The sequence below is a fragment of the Phyllobates terribilis genome, unplaced genomic scaffold, assembly GCF_046119375.1.
Source record: "Phyllobates terribilis strain yellow unplaced genomic scaffold, ASM4611937v1 Scaffold_5__5_contigs__length_657084704, whole genome shotgun sequence".
In the NCBI taxonomy this organism is placed as follows: Eukaryota; Metazoa; Chordata; class Amphibia; order Anura; family Dendrobatidae; genus Phyllobates; species Phyllobates terribilis.
The window spans coordinates 296076194-296098529 of record NW_027362765.1 but is presented as its reverse complement, the minus strand read 5'-3'; the positions used below and the strand labels follow the sequence as shown (position 1 = coordinate 296098529).

The window sequence follows — 22336 nt, the reverse complement described above, 5'->3', positions numbered from 1 at the left end:
CCACCTCCACCAATGCTGTCAAGCTGGATCGAGACAGCAGGCGTGGAATAGCACGGTGCGGCTGGAGTTAAATGTGTAAATAAAATGTTGAAAAAAAACTGTCCGAATTTATCTTCAACAAAATGGCGCCAGAGATCACACTATGCACAGGTCAGAGCCTATGCATACCATCATCTCCAGCACCACATTCCTCCTCTAGGTGTGGATGTGTCCTTCTGTCTCCAGCCACACTGTGCAGGCGCAGTGCACGTGCCCAGTTTATAGAGGCTTCGGACAGAGGGACACATCCCTGGTTATATTATAGATATTTTTGTCTTGAATCCAATATGCAAAAAAAGGTGTAAGACATTGTCAATGTCATATATGAATATTATACTAGTAATTTACAAGTGTTATTCTAGAAGTTACTTCCTAGGAGTATTGCTATATGAATAATACACCAAGCTTACTTACTGGTAGCCGGTTTTTCCAGAACCCATGACAGCACACCTTGAGAGAGTGATCCACCCCATCAAGGACAGGAAACGGTCTGAAATAAAAGGGCAGCACCTCTCCCTCGCTTCAGTTGATTACAGAGCATTGAGAGGACCTCCAGACAAATGTTAGGCACATAACCAACACCTACATCACACACAAAGCACCCAACTAGTGCACACCCAAGGCGTAAGAAAACGGGAAAATACGGGTGCCGTCATGGGTTCTGGAAAAACCGGTAAGTAACCTTGGTGTTTTGCCTTCACCCATGACAGCACACCTTGAGAGAATTTGAGAATAAAAGCACCCTAGGGAGGGACCACCGCCTGAAGTACCCTTCTCCCAAAGTTGAGGACAGGTCCAATCTATAGTGCCTATAAAAGGTGGAAGGTGCAGACCAAGTAGCGGCTTTACATATCTGGACGATGGAGACCTCCGCTCTCTCTGCCCAGGAGGTTGCCACGGCCCTGGTGGAGTGGGCTTTGATACCGACCGGGGCTGGAACTCCCGCAGATATGTAGGCTAAACGGATGGCCTCCCTAAACCACCTAGCAATAGTACCCTTTGATACCCCGTGACCTTTCCTATTCCCCTGGAAGGTTAAAAACAGGGAATAATCCTTTCTCCATTGCTTAGTCACGTCTATGTACTGTAATAAGGACCTTCTAACATCTAAATTATGAAACTTAGATTCTACCGGGTTTTTAGGATTACTGCAAAAAGAAGGCAACACAATCTCTTTGTTACAGTGAAATCCGGACAACTTTAGGGAGGTACGCCGGGTCTGGGCGTGAGACAACCTGGTCATCATAAATCCGGGTGTACGGAGGATTAACCGAAAGAGCCTGCAGGTCGCTCACCCTACGGGCCGATCTCAAAGCCACCAAAAGAATAGTTTTAAAGGGTGAGTAATTTCGGAGCGATAACCTGCAGGGGTTCAAACGGTTAGTCAGAGCGTTCAGAACTAAACTTAGGTCCCAGGGAGGAATTCTAGGGGTTCGGACTGGTCTGGCCCTAGCACAAGATCTAATAAACCTAGAAACTCGTCTGTTTCCGGCTAAAGTTACGATTATATAGTGCTCCTAATGCGGATACCTGAACCTTAAGTGTTCCCGTAGCTAACCCCAAATCGTATCCTCTCTGTAGGAACTCAAGGATCTCCTTAACAGGAGGTATATCTGACAAAGGGGTTTTAAGAAAATCCAGGAACTTTCCCCAGATTCTACCATAAATCTCTGTTGTTATGGGCTTTCTACTATGTAGGAGTGGAAACTATGGCCGGGAAAACCCCCTTACTACTCAATAACAACCTCTCAAATTCGATGCCGCAAGGTGTAATCCACCGGTCGGCATGTGTAAAACTGGCCCCTGACTGAGAAGGTTCGGCCTGTCCGGCAGGATCCAGGGGTCTGATATCGACGTTAGTCAGAGCAGGGAAAACCAAGGTCTCTTTGGCCAGAAGGGAGCCATCAGAATTATTCTTGCCTGATCCTCCCATACTTTCCTCACCACTGCCGGAATCATCACTAATGGGGGAAAAGCATAAGCCTTCCTGAACCTCCACGGAATATGGAGGGTGTCTACCGCATAAGGATCTTCTGACTGGTCTAGGGAGCAGAATCTCTCCCCCTTCCTGTTGGCCGTATGGGCAAATAGATCTATGTCTGGTAAACCCCACAGTTATACAATTTGCTGAAAAACTACCGGACTCAAGACCCACTCCCCCTGGCTTAATGTATGGCTGCTCAAAAAATCTGCTTTTGTATTCTCCACCCCCCTTGTGTGTAGCGCACTGAGGGATGGAAGATTCTGTTCTGCCAGCTGTAGGATATTGTTTGCCACCACCATAAGGGAGCGAGACCTCGTGCCCCCTCTGGTGGTTTATATATACCACTGTTGTCCGGTTGTCTGACCTGAACGTGGTGACCTTGAACATGGGGGAGAAGGCCTAACAGGGATCTCTCTACTGCCCAAAGCTCCTTTAGGTTGGATGATGCCCCCTTCTTGTGATCTGCCCAGAGCCCCTGAACCAAGTGATCCACCAGGTGACCCCCCCACAGCCGGACCCACTTGCATCGATGGTAATAACAAAGTCGACCGGTCTGGACCACTGCATGCCCAAGGATATGTTTTTTCTGTATGTCCACCAAGATAGGGAGGCTACAGTCTCTCCGGAAATAACTAATTTTCTTTCTAAATGTCCGTTGAAGGATCTCTGTGCTGACAGGACCCCCCCACTGCAGAAGTCTCATATGACCTTGGGCCCATGCGACTGCTGGGAGACAGGATGTCATGGATCCCAGGAGTGACATTGCTCCCCTCAAAGACATTACCAGAATCCTGATGGCCCTTGTGGCCAAACTGATTATCTTGCAAATTCTCCCTTTCGTAAGAAAACAGGCCTGAGCTGAGAATCCAGGATTAGACCCAGAAAGACCCGAGTCCTTGAGGGGGATAACCTTGACTTCTGAAAATTTATCAGCCAACCTAGTTGCTGTAAAAGTGTTGTGATCTCTAAACACTTGAGAGGAACAGTGTCTCTCCGATTTCCCTACCACAAGAAAATAGTCTAGGTAGGGGACGATCACCATATTCCTGATCCGCATAAAGGCTGTCACTTCTGTAATGAGCTTCGTGAATATCCTCGGAGCTACTGAGAGACCGAAAGGCAGGGCCGTGAATTGGAAGTGTCTCCGTTCCCCTCGTATAAACAAGGCCACCCTTAAGTACTTCTGGTAGACTGGATGGATAGGGACATTGTAATAAGCGTTCTTCATACTGACTACCGCCATAAAGCAATTGAGATGGAGGAGTTTTATTACAGAGTCCACTGAATCCATCTTGAAGGTCTGGTTCTCCACTAGCTGGTTTAGGCTTCTGAGGTTGATAATGGTCCTTAAGGACCCATTTGTTTTTTTTATCAGAAAAAGGGGGGGGGGGGGGGGATAAAATCCCCTTCCCTTTTGCACCTCCGGAACCTCGAGTAGAACTTGTTTTTCTACTAATTCTAACATTTCTGCCTCCAAGGCCAATTGCTCCTCTTCTCCGAAAAGATTTTCTTGCATCTCCCGAGAAACCTGGAAAGCCTCTTTTCCTGTCGCCTGCCTTTTCGAGCACATCGTCCAATTTTTGTCCAAAAAATCCTTGCCATCGCATGGGAGAGAGCATAACTTATGTTTCGATTGCAAGTCCCCCGGGCAGCCCTTGAGCCACAAGGCTTGCCTAGCTGCATTTGACAGGTTTGCCGATCTGGCCTATAGTCTGACAGAGTCTGCCGAAGAATCCACCAGGAAGGCCGAAGCTGCCTGCATTAGGGGAAAATTAGGATTTCATCCCTAGGAATTTCTGTCTCTAATCTGATCTTCCAACTGTTGTAACCAGACCATTAATGACCTGGCTACACAGGTGCCAGCTACAGCTGGCTTAAGGCCTCCTGCTGATGCTTCCCATGATGCAGGAAGGAGTCTGCTTTTTTATCTAGAGCATCTCTAAGGATGCCCTAGTCCTCTAATGGCAAGGAAGATTTCCTAGAGGATCGCACCACTGCGAGAGCAGGATTTATATTTTATCCATCCTGACTCCATTTTAATTTTTGTATGTGTAACTCCTAGCTTTCTGAAATGAGTTTGAGCCAGTATGTGTGTTTTCAGATAAGGGGTCCCTTAGGAATTTCTTTGTCTAAAGATTTAGAGAAAACATAGGAAAGAAACTAAACTAGAAAGTGAGAGATTCTTAAATCCAAAAGATGGGTGTAGACAGGATTACCTTTAGCCAGTGAGATGTATGTATGCTAATGCCAGCACATATTTAGAGATAAGCTGAGCCAATTATATTATGCATGACTATTAACCTATAAAACCCTGACCGATGATGTAATAAAGTCAGACTTTCCCTGATGCTCAAAAGGTATCAGTGTAGTTCTTCTGTGCACGTATTTGAATTTTACATTTTAATTTGGAACAGGCACAATGTCTCAGAACGTCTCACATTATGTGGCGACGACACCAATGATTACATCGGCCATATGTGCCCATCTGTATATTGGGTTCGATATGGTTCTGCTGCCTCCAGTGCCAAACAGTCAGGCATCTCCTTCCTGTCCATCATGTTACATCTATACTGTGCTGCTGCTGACAGATGAACAAGCAATTGCTTGTTCATTTTCTGAACAAGCCTGTTAGTCCAATAGTTATCCCATTTTTGGAATTATCACTTATCAAAAGTCCTTGACTGCTCCTGTACATACTGCCCACAAATTATATTTTTGGACCATACTTTCCATTTTAAAAAAAGCATAAGTGAAACAGTGCCGTGAGTTATTAAACAGACTGTTGGTTAATACTGATTACCTACAGACAGATGTGTTGAGGTCTCTTTGAAATCATTAAAAGCCCCCATATACATTAGACTAGACTAGTGTTGGTTGAACCTGCCGATATTGATAGTTTTAACCAACAATCTAATGTTTATGGGGGCACCAAACAGATAATTGGGGAGAGGTCAATCGGACTGATTGCTTTGTGCTCCCAGAGATAAGCAGGTCCCCAGAATGATCAGTTCCATTTAATGTTTATGGATGGCCCAATGCGGTTTGAGTTAGAGATTAAAAGAGTTTTGATACAATCTTAGGAGAATCAATCAGCTGCAAGTTACAAGAACAAATAAAAAAATTGTAGAGATTAGTAAATTGGAATTTCTAGAGCTTTGCTTATCTCTACTACATATCCATTAATATTCCTGATGTCAAGTAGTTGACTCTTTGTAAATGACAGAATGACAAGGGTGTGTGATATGGTGGCTTTTATTTTATATTGCAATTACGAGTCTGTTACACAACAGAACAAAGCCAAACAAGTGGTAAATAACAAGTGCCGATATATAAGGATTGTGATCAAACAGAAGAGCTATATGTATATCATCAGAAACTATGGTTCTTCTCCTTTATAGAGGGTGGGCTGTCAGATTCCATGACGGGATGTAGGAGGTTTCACTGGTGGCAGACTGGGTCAAATTCTGTGGACTGCAAGGGTCCAATGGTGGCGCTTTTCATGTTGTTTACGCTGACGTACATATGCTACTGTTAACATGAGGACGTCAACGTTCCCAACTTCTTCTCAGCCTGGTGGAAACACCAGCACCTACATATGAAATGAATGCTTGTAGCCCATTTAGTGTTAATTAGATTGAGATTTCATTATATTAGGCTATGTTCCCACGATGAGCTTTTGATGTTGCAGATTTTCTGCAAGTATTAACTAAAATTAAGTTACTTGCATTTTCTTTCATGAGAGATAGATATATATTTTTTATCATCAGTGGGCATAAGATTTCTATGAATCCCATCAACTTTGCTGGAACTGTAAGACGCCGAGTTTTTGACGCAACATCAGAAACTCATCATGGGCATACAGTCTTACAGAATGTATTTGTGGGGTCGGATTTTACATTCAACTACTTTCCAAACCAACAGAAAAGCACTATAAAAATCATTGATTTGTAAAGAACTAGGTAAATAAGGGGATTGAGCGGAGGCACACAATACAATATACCAGGAAAAGATTACATTTTGAAAAAAAATTAAGAACACAAGTATGTGCAACATTTGAAGAAATAGGCACCAAGTCTATAAGATAGACCTACCAACATGTCAGTGTTGAAACCATCCTTAAAAAAGGGTATAAAGTTACAACAGTAGTCGACCAATGTTCAAGGAGCATCAATGCTACAATCTGTGGCTTTATCGGGGGGTTGCCTATGGACTGGACGATCACATAATATTTTGATTATCTGGGAGTTCGTTTTCTCATGTATGGGATTATCAGGATTCCTGAACCTCTGGGTGTTAGATTATTTAATGTATTTCAGGTGTACTCTAGAAAATGACAGCCAGTGATTAATTTGCTAAATTTAAGTAATAAAAGTAATGAAATAATATTGGACCAAAGAAATGATTATGCACTACTTTCATGAACCAGCTATAAGAGAAGAGTTACACGTTATCAGAAGTAATGAAACCCATCTAGCCCATGATTAGTAGAGTCGGTGCAGAAGAGGGTCTCCTCCTTAGGCAATGATGATGTCATCAGATGGATCTGGTTTTAGCAGTTCATCGTCCTTCTCAACCCTCTGAAAAAGCAAGGACATGTATTAGATTTTATTATTGTGGCAACATCATGTTATATACACATGTACAAGAACAGAGTATGACTACTCCTCCTCCTAAATACTCAATAGTGAAAGGATACTCATAGCAGTGGATAGGAATATCAATAAAAGTGCTAAAAGCGCAAACACACAATACAGCGTATTTGCAGACTTCTGAAGAAGGGCACAAAAAACCTTTCCTTATGCCTCACCAATTTATATAGCATACGTCCTGTGGCATTTGATTCACAGAAAGTAAACATGATGCCCATCAGCACACCCCAAAATAAGTATTACAAAATTACCCTAAACAAAGACATGAACGTCAACGATATAGGCCATAGAGACCACCCTTTATACCAACCCAAAATCAGACCTCCCTGCATACAGACTACACCAATCCCACCCACATACAGACTTCAGACCCAAACCCCCTAGAAAGAGACAAGATTAAACCCCCACCTGCATTCTAGACGAAGTGTGTAGATCCTCACCTTACCCCCCCATTTCTGCAGACCTCAGTCTCCATGCCACCTCAGAAAGTGTCATGACCCAGTTGGTATCAGAACACCCTTTGTGGTGGTGGCACCAGAGCATGGCTAAAGTTACTGAACTGGGGAGGAGTATATTTGGTGCCAAGCAGACTTACTGGCTCTCCTGGCAGTACCCTAAATATTCCAGGAGAGTTGGCAAGAATGAGCTAATGGCTTGGTTATCCAAGTCAAATTGTACTGCGTAACTCCCAAAAATAGGAAGGAGCATCCTTTAACATAGGGGGGACAGAAACCATTTCCATATAGTCCATTGATTATCCCAAAGATAATACAGATAATGTTACAAGTTTATAAACGCATGTAGGGTATACAAACACCAGTTTAGACGTTTAAGGCTGGTCTGTGTGGATTTTTGTAAGGGGGTTTGCATTTGCATTTACAGGGCTTCCTAGGGCAAGATGAAAGATGACATTGGGGGGGCCCTATCTGCCTGCCTTTATAGGGAGCAAACCTCTGTGGTTCATTTATAGGGCATTTTGTTGAGCGAGATTTGCCTCCTTTGCCTTACCTCTACTACTTTCTTGCTCTATATAAAGTAATGGATACTGACTGACCCCTAAGGCAAAGTACCATTGTTTTGGGAAATTGGTGTGTTTTTAAAAAAAATCGCCAAAGATTTTATTTGGGTGTTTTTGAAAGACTATACGAGTCCACCAACCATACCATCAAGTGTGCCATACACCGAAGACCAATAAATTGTCTTGTGTATGAGGGTCACCAGACTCTCCAGTGACTGCAGTAGTCAGGGGAAAGAGGAATAAGGCATGTTGGATTTTAACATACTCAAATCATTGTTTTGATGGCAAAAGAGCCATTGCCAGATTCCCAGGTCCCTATCGAAATAAGCAGCTGACACATTCTTATGATGAAGCTGTGAGGAATGCCACGCGTATGGCGTATGCAAGTCAAAGTAAAAAAAATAGCACAATCTGTATAATGCAAAGCAAAATTAGAGCTGAGCACATTGACCTGGAGGACATGAAAATTAATGAGTAACACTAGGGAAAGAAGTGGCCCATTATTACAGGGTATCTGTAGTGGATTACCAACATGGGTCATACATTCAGACTGAAATTCTGATCACTGGATTTGGTTTAGTGAAGAAACTTTTTGCCTTCATCAACCGATCGTTGCAGGTTTGGTAGTTGAAACCCAAGACAATTAACTGAACTAGCATTGGAAACTTGTGGGCAACCATAAAATAGTGCAAATTGAGAAGGGTTGTCCTAGTGAGAAACCCTTTAAGCATACCACCAAGAAACTAGTTCTACCACTATTTCCCTTTAACCGAGTAGATGCCCGACTAGGTCTTTATGTGAAACATATCTGCACATAAGAATATGCTGCTATGTATCACAACCCATTAACAAACATACTAATAGCAAGTTGCCATGAATTCATAAGCCAATTCTCTCCTAGCGTTGTAGCCCTATGACTAGATGGGTGCCACACTGTAAAGATGGCATCTGCGAGATCTACAGCAGGTAAGAATAATCTGCTATTTGCAGGATCATCGCAAAGAGCAGCAATAAGACATTAGATCACTTACCTCCAGTTTACAGGAACTGCAACATGACTTTACTCTACAGCCCACACTGAGAATGGCGAGGCAGAGACCCCAGATCATCATCAGCAAGGTCATAATTATCAGGCCACTTTGTAATAGCTGGAAATGAAAGGGGAAGAAAAAAAAAAAAAAAAAAAAACAGTTTTCTCAAACATGACATCATAAGAAATGAATGGCTTCCTGTACAGAAAGCAAATATGAAATACATTTTTTTTGTTTGTTTATCTAGAATATGGGAACATTGGCCGCGCTGACTTATCAGGTCACCGTCTCCCCGGTCACTGCTGCGCAGGTTAGAACAGGTTACAGCAGTTCATTTATGTGGCTGCACCACTTGAGATTTGCACAAAACTGTGCAGGGATTATTTTGGGAGGTGGGTCCAAGGGTGTCTGGTGCCAATATTTACTGGAGACTGTGCACCGTATGCAGAAAAGGGTTTGGTTGTGAAGAGGAGTGTAAATGAAAAGAGAAATTCAAGGAACGTCACAATTGGCAGCTATGAAGAAGGCACTGGACGCCGGTCCATGACTGATGACCACATTGAGTTCTCGTGCACGCTCATTCTGTTGGTTCAGACCATCACCTATTTGATCACTTGTAGATCATTTTTGACTCCCCTCATATTCATGGACATCATGATGGCTCAGTGGTTAGCACAGTTTAAAGGCTTTCTTGTGGGCTCCCAAATGTAAAGCACACGAAGGTGTTAACTGACTTTCTATATATCTCGCCTTATTATATGTGCTTGTATGAGACAAGAACAATTTATATGGTCACTGGGGACAGGGAACAATGAGAATAGTATCACTTTTTTTTTTTTACAGCATTGCCTAATATATTGGCAATACAGTACACAATCAATCGATTATAGGTCAAGATAGTTACTGTCAAAAAAGTTGGGGTGCCAAATTCAAATAAAAATATGATATTTAGCAAAATGTTTTTTTTTTTTTGATATTTTCAAGACGACATTATAGCAGCACACTTGTGAATATTAGAAGTAGTAACAACAAAAAAAAAAAAAAAAAAAAAGGTACTTGCCCTGAATTTTTGGAATCCATCTTTGCATGTCCTCAGGTCATAGCTATTGTAGTATCTTGGAGGCGGTGTTGTTCTGTAGTAGTAGTTGTCGTTAGATCTATTAAGCAGATTGTCACAGACTCTCTCGTTTCCAAGCCAGTGTAAATGTTGTACATCATTAGCTGCCACGACTATGCCCGCAATAGACACCCCAAAGTTGACCACCATGGAAATGAAGGCACTGGTCATCTATATGGGTAGATGAGAGAAGACCAAGAGGTCAGCTTTAGAACGTCCAATAAGAAAGGGATAGCCGACTTAATGCATTAAGGAAAGAGACAATCCCTTAAGGGCACAGACCATTTTTGTGCTTTTATCTCCCTACATCCCCCTTCATCAAAGAGCCATACATTTTTTATTTCTCCTTTAACAGTTGTGTGGAGGGCTTTTTTGACAAAGGAATTGTTGATTTAAACCATTGGAGGAAAAACTAATATTTTGGCACTTTTAATTTTTAGTCCTTTACAACACTTATTGTACAGGATAAACAACTTTATACAGGGTGGTCCAAAAGTAGGTGGCCAGAAAATATAATTTTATATATAAATCAAAATAAATGTTATTTACTAACACAAGCATAACATTGACAGTTAAATTGTATTCTGAACAATAATACAAAAGCCCTTAAATTTTATCAACGCAGATGCTCAAACTGTTTTCCATTACAATTTGCACAGCTTTGAAGTCTGCCTCTTATGCTTCGACAAACTTTTTTGCACAAGTCTCTTTGGGTATTAATTTCTTGAAATGCATCTCTTATGTAATTTTTCAAATCACTGACACTTTTTGGTTTTCGACTATACTCTTTGTCCTTGAGTACTCCCCAAAAGAAAAAATCCATTGGGGTCAAGTCTGGTGAACGTGCCGGCCAATCAAGTGGGCCTCTTCGGCCAATCCATTTATTAGGAAATGTTTCATCAAGATACTCGCGGACTACTCCTGAATAATGTGGAGGGGCCCCATCTTGTTAGAAATAAAGGTCATTTGAATTAGGCTGTTGCTGTATCTGGGGAACAACTTTATTCATTAGAATTTCGAGATACTTATCTCCTGTGACTGCTCCATCAAAAAATATTGGTCCTAAAACACCAAAACTTGAAATACCACCCCAAACATTGACACCAGGCTCATTTAGTTGTTGCTCTAATGTTAAATGCATGTTCTCATTATAGCAGTAAATACAATTATGTCTGGTAATATGGCCAGATAATTTGAAAGAAGCTTCATCACTCCACATAATGTTATCTAAAATTACTGGATTTTCTTCAATTTCGTTAAGCATAATCTCGCTAAATTGCAGCTGTCTGTCTGGATCATCCTCCAATAAACCATGAATTAGACGTGGACGATAAGCTTTCCACCCAATAGATTTCAGGATTCACATGATAGAAGCTCGTGAAATTCCCAATTCAAAGAGGCTCTTCTGGTGACTTTTTTGGACTCTGAACAAATGTTTCAGCAACAAGTTGTTTATTATCTACTGTACAGACTGTTTTGGGTCGACCAGTTTTTGGAGCATTAAGGATTGAGCCAGTGGCATTGAATTTGTCACGAATGCGGTAAATGGTTTGTCTCTTTGGGGCTTGAGTACCAAATGTTTCAACCCAATTTGCTCTAACGGTTTCAGCATTTTGAGATTTCCAATACTCTGTTAAAATCCATTTTCTTTAATCTGTATTTAAATCATTTGCCATTATGTGTTATCTGAACTATCTGAAAAGAAAACAGATTTGGGGAAGATCTGTGAAAACTAGATCTGTGATTCTGGCTCAGTTGCCCTTAGCAGCCAATCAGATTCCACATTTCATTTTCCAAAGAGTCTGTGAGGAATGAAAAGTGGAATCTGATTGGTTGCTAAGAGCAACTGAGCCAGTTTCACTTTACACCATCTTTGATAAATCTCCCCCTTCATAACCTTATTACACTTTCTGTCCACCTACTTTTGGACCACCCTGTATATTGATAGATTGGAATTTATGAACACTGAAACATGCTTATTTTTAGCTGGCCAAAAGGGGGACTGTTTGATGTTCCCCCTAGAGTACTTGTACCTGTGATCTTCAGCCAAACAAAATATAGTTCTAATATTGGTCTCATCAACCCCCTGGCTGCCAAAACAACCCATCAGCACACAGTGGGTACTTGAAAGACGGCAGACAGTTTAAATGCAGCAGTCAGTGATTTACAGCAACATTTAACAGCTCACTCCGGCCACTGCCATTAGAGACAGATGCCAGCTGTGTAACACATCTGGCACCTGCCTTGCGTGGAGCAGACTCAGCTCCTGAGCCTGCTCCATAAAGCCACTCTACTTCATTGACTAATGGAGGGGGATGTTCTAGTCACAGACTTACCCAGAATGTTTTTGGAAACTTATAGGCTACAAGATTCAGTATTCCAGATACAATGAACTGTGAAGAAATGGAAGATTGAAAATTAGTTTTTTGGATTTTCCAGTTAAAGCAGGAAATAGACTTCCAAGATCTATTTTTTTTTGCAATAGGAAACACAAAACTTGGAAGAAAAAAAAAAAAAAAGAAGTTATTACAGTGATACCAGCCTGGAAGATAGTAGGATGTTTTATACTATAATCTGGGCATCAGAATTATATAGCTTGTGTCATGTTCATTAGGTCACAGTGGGTAGTTAATGGTGGCATTGTAACGATGAAGTCAGTAAAAGAAGGTCTTAAATGTTCAATACCAAAAAGGTTGTCCCTTAGAAGGATTATCGCATGAAGACAACCCCTGTCCACATGCCCCATTACAGCATATGGACGTTATAGAGAGGATCCAGACTAGATCAGTCTTTAGATTGCCCTTGCAGCAGCAAATGGCTAAGGGTTCTGTCTGACTCTTTGATGGGACAACCTCTTAAAAGTTCTGGTTGATACAAGTATGGCCAAGTACACCCGCGGTGGCCAAGGTGCAGTATGCCCATCTGAATATTAAAAAAAAAAATACAACACACACACACAACCTTGGCATTCCAAGAGATTTTAGACATTGCCTGTTGGCAGTGGCCTCCTACAATGGCTGAGTGTTGTACTATATAAACTCAAGTCTTTCCTGTCCATATAAAGTTTACAAGAAGGAACATAATTGGATGGACATAATTTAGTGATACTTACCGGAAATCCCACCCAGAAGTGGGCCCCGCTGTAGAAGATTCCAAAATCTGGCCGCACAATGCATAAAATAATGGCCAACATGACAGAGACCAGACCCAAAGAAATATAGGCCACCTAGATTAAAGGGAACACAGTTACATGTATGAGCTAGATTAGCAGCCTGATCATACATAGTCACTTGATTGACTTGCAAATGGGTTTAAAATCGGAATTAAATGTTGACTGAACTGTAGGCAAATCTGGGGCGGTTACTTCAGTTCAGTAAGATGCAGTAATCTTTAAAGGGGTTTTCAAGGACTTGGATATTGAATGTCTCATTACACTGGTTCATGAATATGAACTTGGAGAGGATTAGATGCCCAGCAACCCCCCATGATCAACCATTTTTTTGCAGAACCTGCAGTGGCCTGATGTACAATTAATGGGGCTGGGAAAGCACTGCTCTGTACATGGTGACTGTTGTCAACTCCTGTTGAAGTTCATGGGAGCTGAGCAGCAACACCCAAGAACAACCACTGCACAGTGAACAGAGCTGAGCCGTTCCAACACAAACAGTTTACAGCTGATGGGTGGAAATGCCACCGACCACATGTCCAGAGGATAGAACATCACTATCCAAAGTACTGGACAATCCCTTTAAGAGGAGCAAGATGCAATAAAAAACACATGCCTCTTCATGACTTGTGCATGGCAGCATCTAAGATGTCCACGAGAAATCGGAAATCTATGCCAGCCATTAGCTGATACAATTCAGTATCACTTTGCAGTCACCAAAAAAAAAAAAAAAAAAAAAAAAAAAAAAGGCTCCGTACTGTGATCTTAAACAACATCCTTCCTTATCCTTTTGCAAACGCCCAGAAGGGGAGGTGATGTCACACATTAGCAGACCTCACACACTTTTACTTCAGTGGTAATGCAAGCTAGTTGTACACTGGGATTTTATGGCAAATTTCAGCAGCTGCTCCCCCTAGTGTTTAAAAGTGGAAAATATCAAAACCTTTTTCAATAATTTTTTCATATTTCACTCAATTACAAACAAATGATAATGTTTTAATTAAAAAAAAAAAAAAAAAAAGTGTTAAACAGTTTACATTTTTTCTTCAATTGTTGAAAACAAAAAACTTATGGCACATTCCCTTTAATGGCTAAAGCGAATGAGTGAACCTACTGTTCTCACCAAAGATGGCCTCCCTGATAAAATTGAAGACAGTGCCCACTTGTAGAAGCTACTTGAGAAGTCTGAGAAAACAAATTTACAAGACTTCTAGCCTCAATTTTAATCCTGTAAAGAAAGTGCTAATATGTTAAGAGCAGAACAATATGGTGGACTTTATCTAGTCTAATACAGGTCATAAACCAAGAACCACATCGGTTCTGTAGACCATATGAGAGGCTTCTTCCTGAGATAAAGCTATCACTTTGGAGAAAAATTACTTATTTTATTAGCACAATAGCATAACAAAAAATAAACCTCTTTACCCCAAATCCTAGGTTGGCTGGAGAACTAGGTGTACTGGATGGCTTTGTCTTTTCTCCATTTTTCCTCATATCCCGGAAGAAACGGAAGGTATCCAGCAAGCAGTCCAAGGCAGATCGCTGGTTAATATTAATGTGCACCACCGTTCCCTCTGCGGTCTCGCAGGAGACGTTTCCATTTTCAGTCTTTACAGTGTTGATATTCATGGTGTCAGACTTATGGGGAGATTACAAGAAAAAAAAAATTTCAGGTAACTAAAAAAAAAACAAAACAGAAATCGGAGTGTGTACATGATGAATAACACCAATACTGTCTCTTATGTGACTTGTATCCAGCTTTCCTCACTAGGCGCCTCTGCAGGCTCCATTACTAAATGTCAGTTCTCAGCTTCTCTGAGCTGGGAGGTGGCGTATAACTTCCCCCCCTACATAGACTGATAGACAGCTGTAATCTGATCCCTCAGTGTTCTGGAAGTCCATCTTAAGCCATGTGCACACATTGAGTATTTGGTCAGTATAGTTCTATGAGTAATGAGCAGGGCTGTGGAGTAGGAGTCGTGGTCGGTGTCCATTTTGGTGGAGTCGGTATAAAATGGACCGACTCCTAAAATATATAATAAATTGGGTACAGTAGTTCAATGCAGTTTGTGGGGAATATTTTTTCATAAGAATATGGGAAAGTTCTGAAATGTCCTATAAATGTCTATCCTATTCCTGATCTAAGGGTCTAGACTTTTAGCTGAGATGAATCTGTGCTACAGTAAATTTATCACTTACACATGAGCCATGTATGAGGGAGTCGGAGTCGTGGAGTCTGAGTCATGGATATTGAGGAGTCGGAGGTTTGGCTTACTGACTCCACAGCCCTGGTAATGAGCCGGACATCCTACACATGGTCTGTATCTCACATAAAAACTACTGACCACTGATCAATAGTATTCCCATACACAAAACTAATCAACTGCAGGATTTATTTATTTTTTAAAACAGCACTTACCGTGAGGTAAAAAGACATGAAAGTGGGTTATTAATGGACCTCCCGTGCTGCATACATTTAATAGCACCATATACGCATCTCCCAGGACGAGCCCTGCGTCCCCATGCATACACAATGTCATCCACTACTACAGCCTTCAGTATTACATCCAGGAGGAAGAATCACTGTTGCTGCATGGTAGTGAGGTCTCATTGTAGTGAGTGCTTTGGCACTTGGGATACGAGGGGTGTTCAGTATGTGTCAGTACTCGAGAGGAGCTTTCTGTGCATGTTCAGACATGTCTGGACGTGTATCAGACACAGTATTTCAGTCTGATGTCTTAATACATACTAGTTTATTTCTCGGTTTGAACAAAAATTAATAATAAGAATAAATATACATGTATGCAATTTTTTTTTCTTAATGATGTTCAACATGTGGGTAAACAAGGTTATAGTTCAGGTCATTCAGACGAACCAGGGAGGTGTGAGCACTGCAGCCCATTAGCGACTGCTGATTGTTTGGCTGCAGGGCTTATGTGGTACATCATCACACAAGTCTCAGGAGACCCAGCACAAATATTGCAGGAATGGCCCCAGTATGGGAGGAGAGTAGAAGGTGATTTTATTTTACTAGGGAGAATATAGTAATTAAAAAGGGGTTGTCTGAGTAGTGGACAACATCCTATAAGCAAAAAAATGTCTTTTAATGCTACTTGTCAGGCACCAAACCATTTTAGGACCAGGCTTTCTGTGTGGCGACAAAGGGGTAAAATTGCAAAGTACTTGTAAAAAGAATCAACTTTGCAATTTCCATGCTATTAAAAATCCTCAACGCTCTTCAGAACAGGTGTTTGTCATTTTATTGCTTGTTGGAAATCAAGTTGTTGCCTAGGTTACTGGCCACCAACACAATTAATCAACTGTGGCTGGTCCCCTAAGCACAGAGCTTACAATATCTTTGCTGTAGAGCTTGTAAGAGCTACTCTGTAGCTGACTGGATCTGTCAAGCTTCAGTGTTAGTTCACTTCGCCGACACTGCAAACTATGCATCTGCCGCATTGGAGACCACAGTTCGGGCAATGGTCCTGCTAGTCTGAACCATCAATCAGCAGCACACTACCCCCTGGCAAACAGGAAGCCATGAGGCTGGGGAGCAGTGTGCTCCTAAACCAAGAAGAACCCTTGATGGAATCAAAGCTCTCCCCTTACTCTGACCACTGAAATGCTACGGACACTACAGAAAGCAGGATCTAAGGGGTTACAGAGTCATCTCTGATCCAGACAGTTGCAGCAGGAGCCAGAAATCAGATTGTACATTAAGGGTATGTGCACACAATGCAGAAATGAAGCAGAAAATTTCTGCATCTCCCTGGCAGAAAAAACGCATGCAGATTGTACATGCGTTTTTCCTGCAGAATACATGCGGATCCACATGCAGATCCACATGCGTTTCCGCATGCAGATTGACAAGCGCTTTCCAGGCGATAGCATCACTTGGAAAGTGCTTGATAACTAGGTCACACTATATAAATCCATGCAAACAGCATGGATTTATACAGTGTGAACCGAGAGAGTGTATATACTTACCTCCGATGGCCCGCGCTGTCCTGCTCAATCTGTTCTCCCTCGCCGGCAACTTTGAATTGAAAGACCTGCCGACGTCAGCGTCACGTGACCCGTCACATGACTCTGACGTCACCGCAGGTCCTACAACTCACTGCAAGTGCCGGGAACCAAGCGGGAGCGCTGCGCGGGCCGACAGATGGTAAGAATACATTTATTTTTTATTTTATTCTTCTTTTACAGCTTTTTTAATGGTACCTGGGTGTGGATGAGACTCTCCTCTCCTCCACACCCGGGTACCATCCGCACATTAGAACGCACCAATTACGCAAGTACAAATGCAGTCTTGCGGAATTGGCGCGTTCTAATGCAAGTCAATGGCGGCAAAATCGCCGCGTTTCCGCAAAATTAATTGACATGCTGCGGATTTTTGACCGCAGCGTTAACGCTGCAGAAAAATCCGCATCATGGGCACAGCACATGCGGATTTCCATTGGGGAACATTGCTTCCCTTCTACCATGCGTTTTTCATGCGTTTCCGCGGCGTTTACGCAACTGCAAAAACGCCGCGGAAACGCATGAAATACGCATCGTGTGAACACAGCCTAAAGCTCACTCCTACACCATACATACACCAGTTTGTCAGAAATTCTTATTAATATCAGTCTCTAAGATTGGAGCTGCTGCGGATCACTGCAGTTTGACACATTAGATGCCAAGGTCAACAAAGACAATGACATCTAATTAGTACCAACACACAACAGCATTATAATAACATAAAAAATTGTCAGCTGAGACACACCTAGTACAATAAATACCAGAGGACAAATGGTGCACCAAGTCTCAAAACTTAATATGTATTAGAATTCTTAAAATAAAAGTAGCAGTAACACATGTATATAACAGATACAGGATATAATGTCTATTTAATAAGCAGAGTAAGGCTGCGTGCACACGATGCATTTCCGCAGCGGAAACGCTTCAAAAACGCATGGTAATCCGCACCCCATGGTCCCCAATGGCATTCCGCAATGTCAGTGCCCATGCTGCGCATTTTTCCGCAGCGTTTCTGCAGCGCTCATAAATCCGCAGCATGTGCATTAATTTTGCAGAAGCGCCGCCATTGACTTGCATTGAGACGCATATAATCCGTGTCTGCACATTTGTACAAGCGGATAATATGCGTTTCAATGTGCAGATGGTACCCAGTTCTAGAGGAGAGAAGACTCTCATCCAGACCTGGGTACCATAGAAAACTGTAAAAAAAAAAAGAATAAAATAAAAAATAAAGCTTATATTCACCTGTCCGGCGGCCCCTGCAGCGCTTCTCCTTCCAGGATCTGAGATGACATCGCGGTCATGTGACCACAGGCTGTCTCGCGAGATGCCGGCAAGCCAGAAAGGAACCAGGAAGGAGCGCGACAGCATCGGAGGTAAGCAAGTATAGCTTTATTTTTTTATTTTCACGGTCACACTATATAAATCTATGCCGGTTGCATGGATTTATACAGTGTGACCTAGTTGTCAAGCACTTTCCAAGTGATGCTATCGCCTGGAAAGTGCTTGTCAGTCCGCATGCGGAAACACATGCGTTAACGCATGTGGATACGCATGTATTCCGCAGGAAAAACGCAAGCACAATCTGCATGCGTTTTTTCTGCCAGGGAGATGCAGAAATGCTGCAGAAATTTTCTGCATCGTGGGCACATAGCCTAAGCGTAATATATATATATATTACAAAAATTGCTTGTCCGTAACTTGGATAACAACCCATTAGAGGAACAAGTGTTCAGAAAGAGGTAAGGTATTATTATAGCACCATTTATTCCATGGCACTTTACATGTGAAAAGGGATATACATAGCACAAACCATTACAATAATTTTGAACAATACAAGTCGGCGACTGGTACAGGAGGAGAGAGGACCCTGCCCGCGAGGGCTCACAATCTACAAGGGATGGGTGCGGATACAGTAGGTGAGGGTATAGCTGGTCATGCAGCGAATGGTGGAGCGGTTGTTACTGCAGGTTGTAGGCGTGCCGGAAGAGGTGGATCTTCAGGTTTCTTTTGAAGGTTTCCATGGTAGGCGAGAGTCTGATGTGTTGGGGTAGAGAGTTCCACAGTAGGGGGGATGCGAGGAACAAATCTTGTAAGCGATTGTGGGAAGAGCAGATAAGAAGGGAGTAAAGAAGGAGATCTTGTGAAGATCGGAGGTTGCGTGCAGGTATGTATTGGGAGACTAGGTCACAGATATATGGGGGAGACAGGTTGTGGATGGCTTTGTATGTCGTGGTTAGGGTTTTGAACTGGAGTCTCTGGGCCATGGGGAGCCAGTGGAGGGATTGACAGAGGAGAGGCCAGGGAATAGAGGGGGACAGGTGGATTAGTCGGGCAGCAGAGTTTAGGATAGATTGGAGGGGTGCGAGAGTGGTAGAAGGGAGACCACAGAGCAGGAGGTTGCAGTAGTCGAGGCAGGAAATGATTAGGGCGTGCACTAGTGTTTTTGCAGATTCTTGGTTGAGGAATGTGCAGATCCAGGAGATATTTTTGAGTTGGAGTCGGCATGAAGTGGAAAGGGCTTGGATATGTGGTTTAAAGGAGAGGTTAGAGTCCAGGGTTACCCTTAGGCAGCGAGCTTGCGGGACTGGGGAGAGTGGGCAGCCATTGACTTTGATAGATATGTCAGTTGGGGGGAGGGGAGGTTGAGTGAGACGATGGAAAGATGAATTCAGTTTTGTCCATGTTAAGTTTTAGAAATCTAGCAGAGAAGGAGGATGAAATAGTGGACAGACATTGTGGGATTTTGGTTAGTAGGGAGGAGATATCGAGTCCAGGGACATAGATCTGTATGTCATCATCATAGAGGTGATACTGAAAGCCAAGGGATTCTATGAGCTGTCCCAGGCCGAAGGTGTAGATGGAGAAGAGCAGGGGTCAATTAGGTATGAAGAGATCCACGATAGGGCCAAGTCTGTGATGCCAAGAGATGAGAGAGTCTGTAGTAAGAGGGAAAGATTGACTGTGGTGTCGTCGTCGGAGGAGGACAGAGTGTCGCTTGGATTTCGCAGTAAGTAGGTCGTTGGTAACTTTAGTTAGGGCAGTTTCAGTGGAGTGGTGCGGCCGAAAGCCAGATTGGAGGCAGTCAAAGAGTGAGCAGGACGAGAGGTGGGAGGACAGTTTAGAATGGACATGTTATTCCAGTAGTTTTGAGGCATAGGGAAGAAGTGATAGAAGGCGATAGCTAGACAGAGGATGGGTCAAGGGATGGCCTTTTGAGGATGGGTGTGATTGAAGCATGTTTGAAGTAGGAGGGGAAAACACCAGTTGCTAGCGACAGGTTGAAAAGGTGGGTTAGGGTTGGGATGAGGATAGTAGTAAGGTTAGGGATGAGGTGGGACAGGATTGGGTCAAGTTCGCAAGTGGTGAGGTGTGATTTGGAAAGTAGAGTTGATCTTCCGTAATGGTGGAGAAGCTGGTTTTGGATGACGAGAATTGAGCAAGTGTGAAGAGGGACAGTGGGGACTTTAGGCAAAAGCTTTGTCTGATGATATCAATCTTCTGCTTGAAGAATGTGGCAAAGTCTTCGGATGAGAGGAGAGGGAGGAGGAACTGGGGGACGGAGGAGAGAATTGAAAGTTTTGAATAGCTGTTTAGGGTTGTGAGACAGGGAGGATATGAGAGATGAGAAGTATGTTTGTTTTGCAGCAGTGAGGGACTGTTGGAATGAGAAAGTGCTTGTTGGAGTGGGACCTTTTCCATTTCCGCTCAGCAACCCTGGAGGCCCTTCGCAGTTCTTTAGTCAGGTTGGTGTGCCAGGGTTGCCGGTTGAGTGGGCGAACTGTGGTATGTGTGAGGGGGGGCAATGTAGGCCCAAGTAAAGTATTTACATTGTTATATCAGAGAAAGCTGATATAGCATGTGGTCCTAGCAACCCAACGCGCATTTCACCCTAGCTTCATGGGGGGGGGGGGGGGCGACAAAAGGAGCATAGAGGTGAGTATATAACAGGCAAGTATGCAATTGCTTAACCAATGGTGATTGGTTTAGCAAAATGTATACATAACAAGCTGACAATCAAAGGGGCCAATATTTAGAACATTGACATACAACAGCCAATCACACCATATGTATCAAATATGCATAGAAAAACAGCCTATCAGAAAATTGTGTATTTGAAATACGCCCCCAGATGATGTGTCAGCCATTGACAGCTGTCTAAGTAGACAGAGGTGGCCTTCCCCATCGCTTCAACGTGTGTGTGTAGAAACATTTTATAGGGTTATTCCAGTTGCAGGAACTTTTCACCTATTCACTTAATAGGTGATAACATGTAGATTGGAGCTGACCACGGAGAACCGCACCAGTGGCCAGAATGGGACACTTGTCTCACCAACCACACGTTCGGTCCTACCCTTACGATCTTACAAAGACAAGTCAGTCAATGTTCAAACAATGAAAACCGTTTTTTATTGCTATCTGGACCTCTCCCTCCAGCGTTATCAAAATATTCACCATGGGAATAGGAGTAGGTAATTAAAAGGGAATGTGCAATCAATGACTTATTGTCTTACTCTGGTTACAGCACAGAGCAATAAGGCAGACTGACGCCATCTTATATTGATGTGTATAGTGAGCCTGTGCAAAGGTTATGGTGACGGGAGGGGTCCGCACCCCGGTGACATCACGTATGGTGATGGCTGGATCCTGCCTCTGGTGATAATCCACCTGCAGGAAACTCTCCCTGAAAGGACCACAATGGGTATAAACAATAGCGACCAGGGCACATTCGGAAGATTACTGATTACTATTCTGATTGCACCAGTGATGATGGCTGCCCTGTCTGTGGCGCTCACGTGACAACACTCAGTGGTCATGGATGGGCTGCAGACCCCACTATTTTTTCAGAGCAGACACCAACTCTGACAAGTAGCAGCCCATCACTGACCATGATTGGCTGCAGCGTTAATATGACAGGATGAGCCCCAGCCATGAAGGAGACTAGATGAAATTCTTATGTCACTCAAGCATTTAACAAGGGGGTCATCCACATAGCAGATCCATACAGGCTGAACACTTCACCCTCCCACCATGCACAGATGCGCTATGGCGCCTCATTACCTGCAGCAGGCCTGCCAACTCGACCTCTCTTCTTTACCAAATGCGACACTAACAAACTTCCTGTACAGCAGTTTATATAGTCCTGTGTCACATGACTCGATTACGTCACGGGGCGGAGTTTACAGGGACTTTCCCAGGACTTTCGGGCAAAATCGTTGCTGATCAATTTATTCGGAGCGACCCCTAGCGAACACCAAAGGTATTGCGCCCTGAAACAGAAGTTGGGTCACGTGAACGGAGAACACGGCGCG

The 22336-nt window shown here is 42.9% G+C and overlaps 1 protein-coding gene across 2 annotated transcripts; it reads right to left on the bottom strand.

Annotated features, from left to right (window-relative positions):
* Window positions 1-5259: 5259 nt before the first annotated feature.
* Window positions 5260-22239, bottom strand: LOC141273027 (uncharacterized). 2 transcript variants are annotated; one of them, XM_073684344.1, is made up of 7 exons: window positions 22086-22239; window positions 14430-14642; window positions 12951-13064; window positions 12175-12231; window positions 9782-10009; window positions 8722-8838; window positions 5260-6600 (listed from the first exon to the last, which is right to left on the bottom strand). In XM_073684344.1, the coding sequence occupies exons 2-7, from the start codon at window positions 14631-14633 to the stop codon at window positions 6538-6540; spliced, it is 783 nt and encodes a 260-aa protein (XP_073540445.1). In that variant the 5' UTR covers window positions 14634-14642; window positions 22086-22239; the 3' UTR covers window positions 5260-6537. The 2 variants fall into 2 exon arrangements, with proteins under 2 accessions (XP_073540445.1, XP_073540446.1); XM_073684345.1 differs by having other exon boundaries at window positions 14430-14681; window positions 22086-22179.
* Between the last annotated feature and the right edge of the window lie 97 nt (window positions 22240-22336).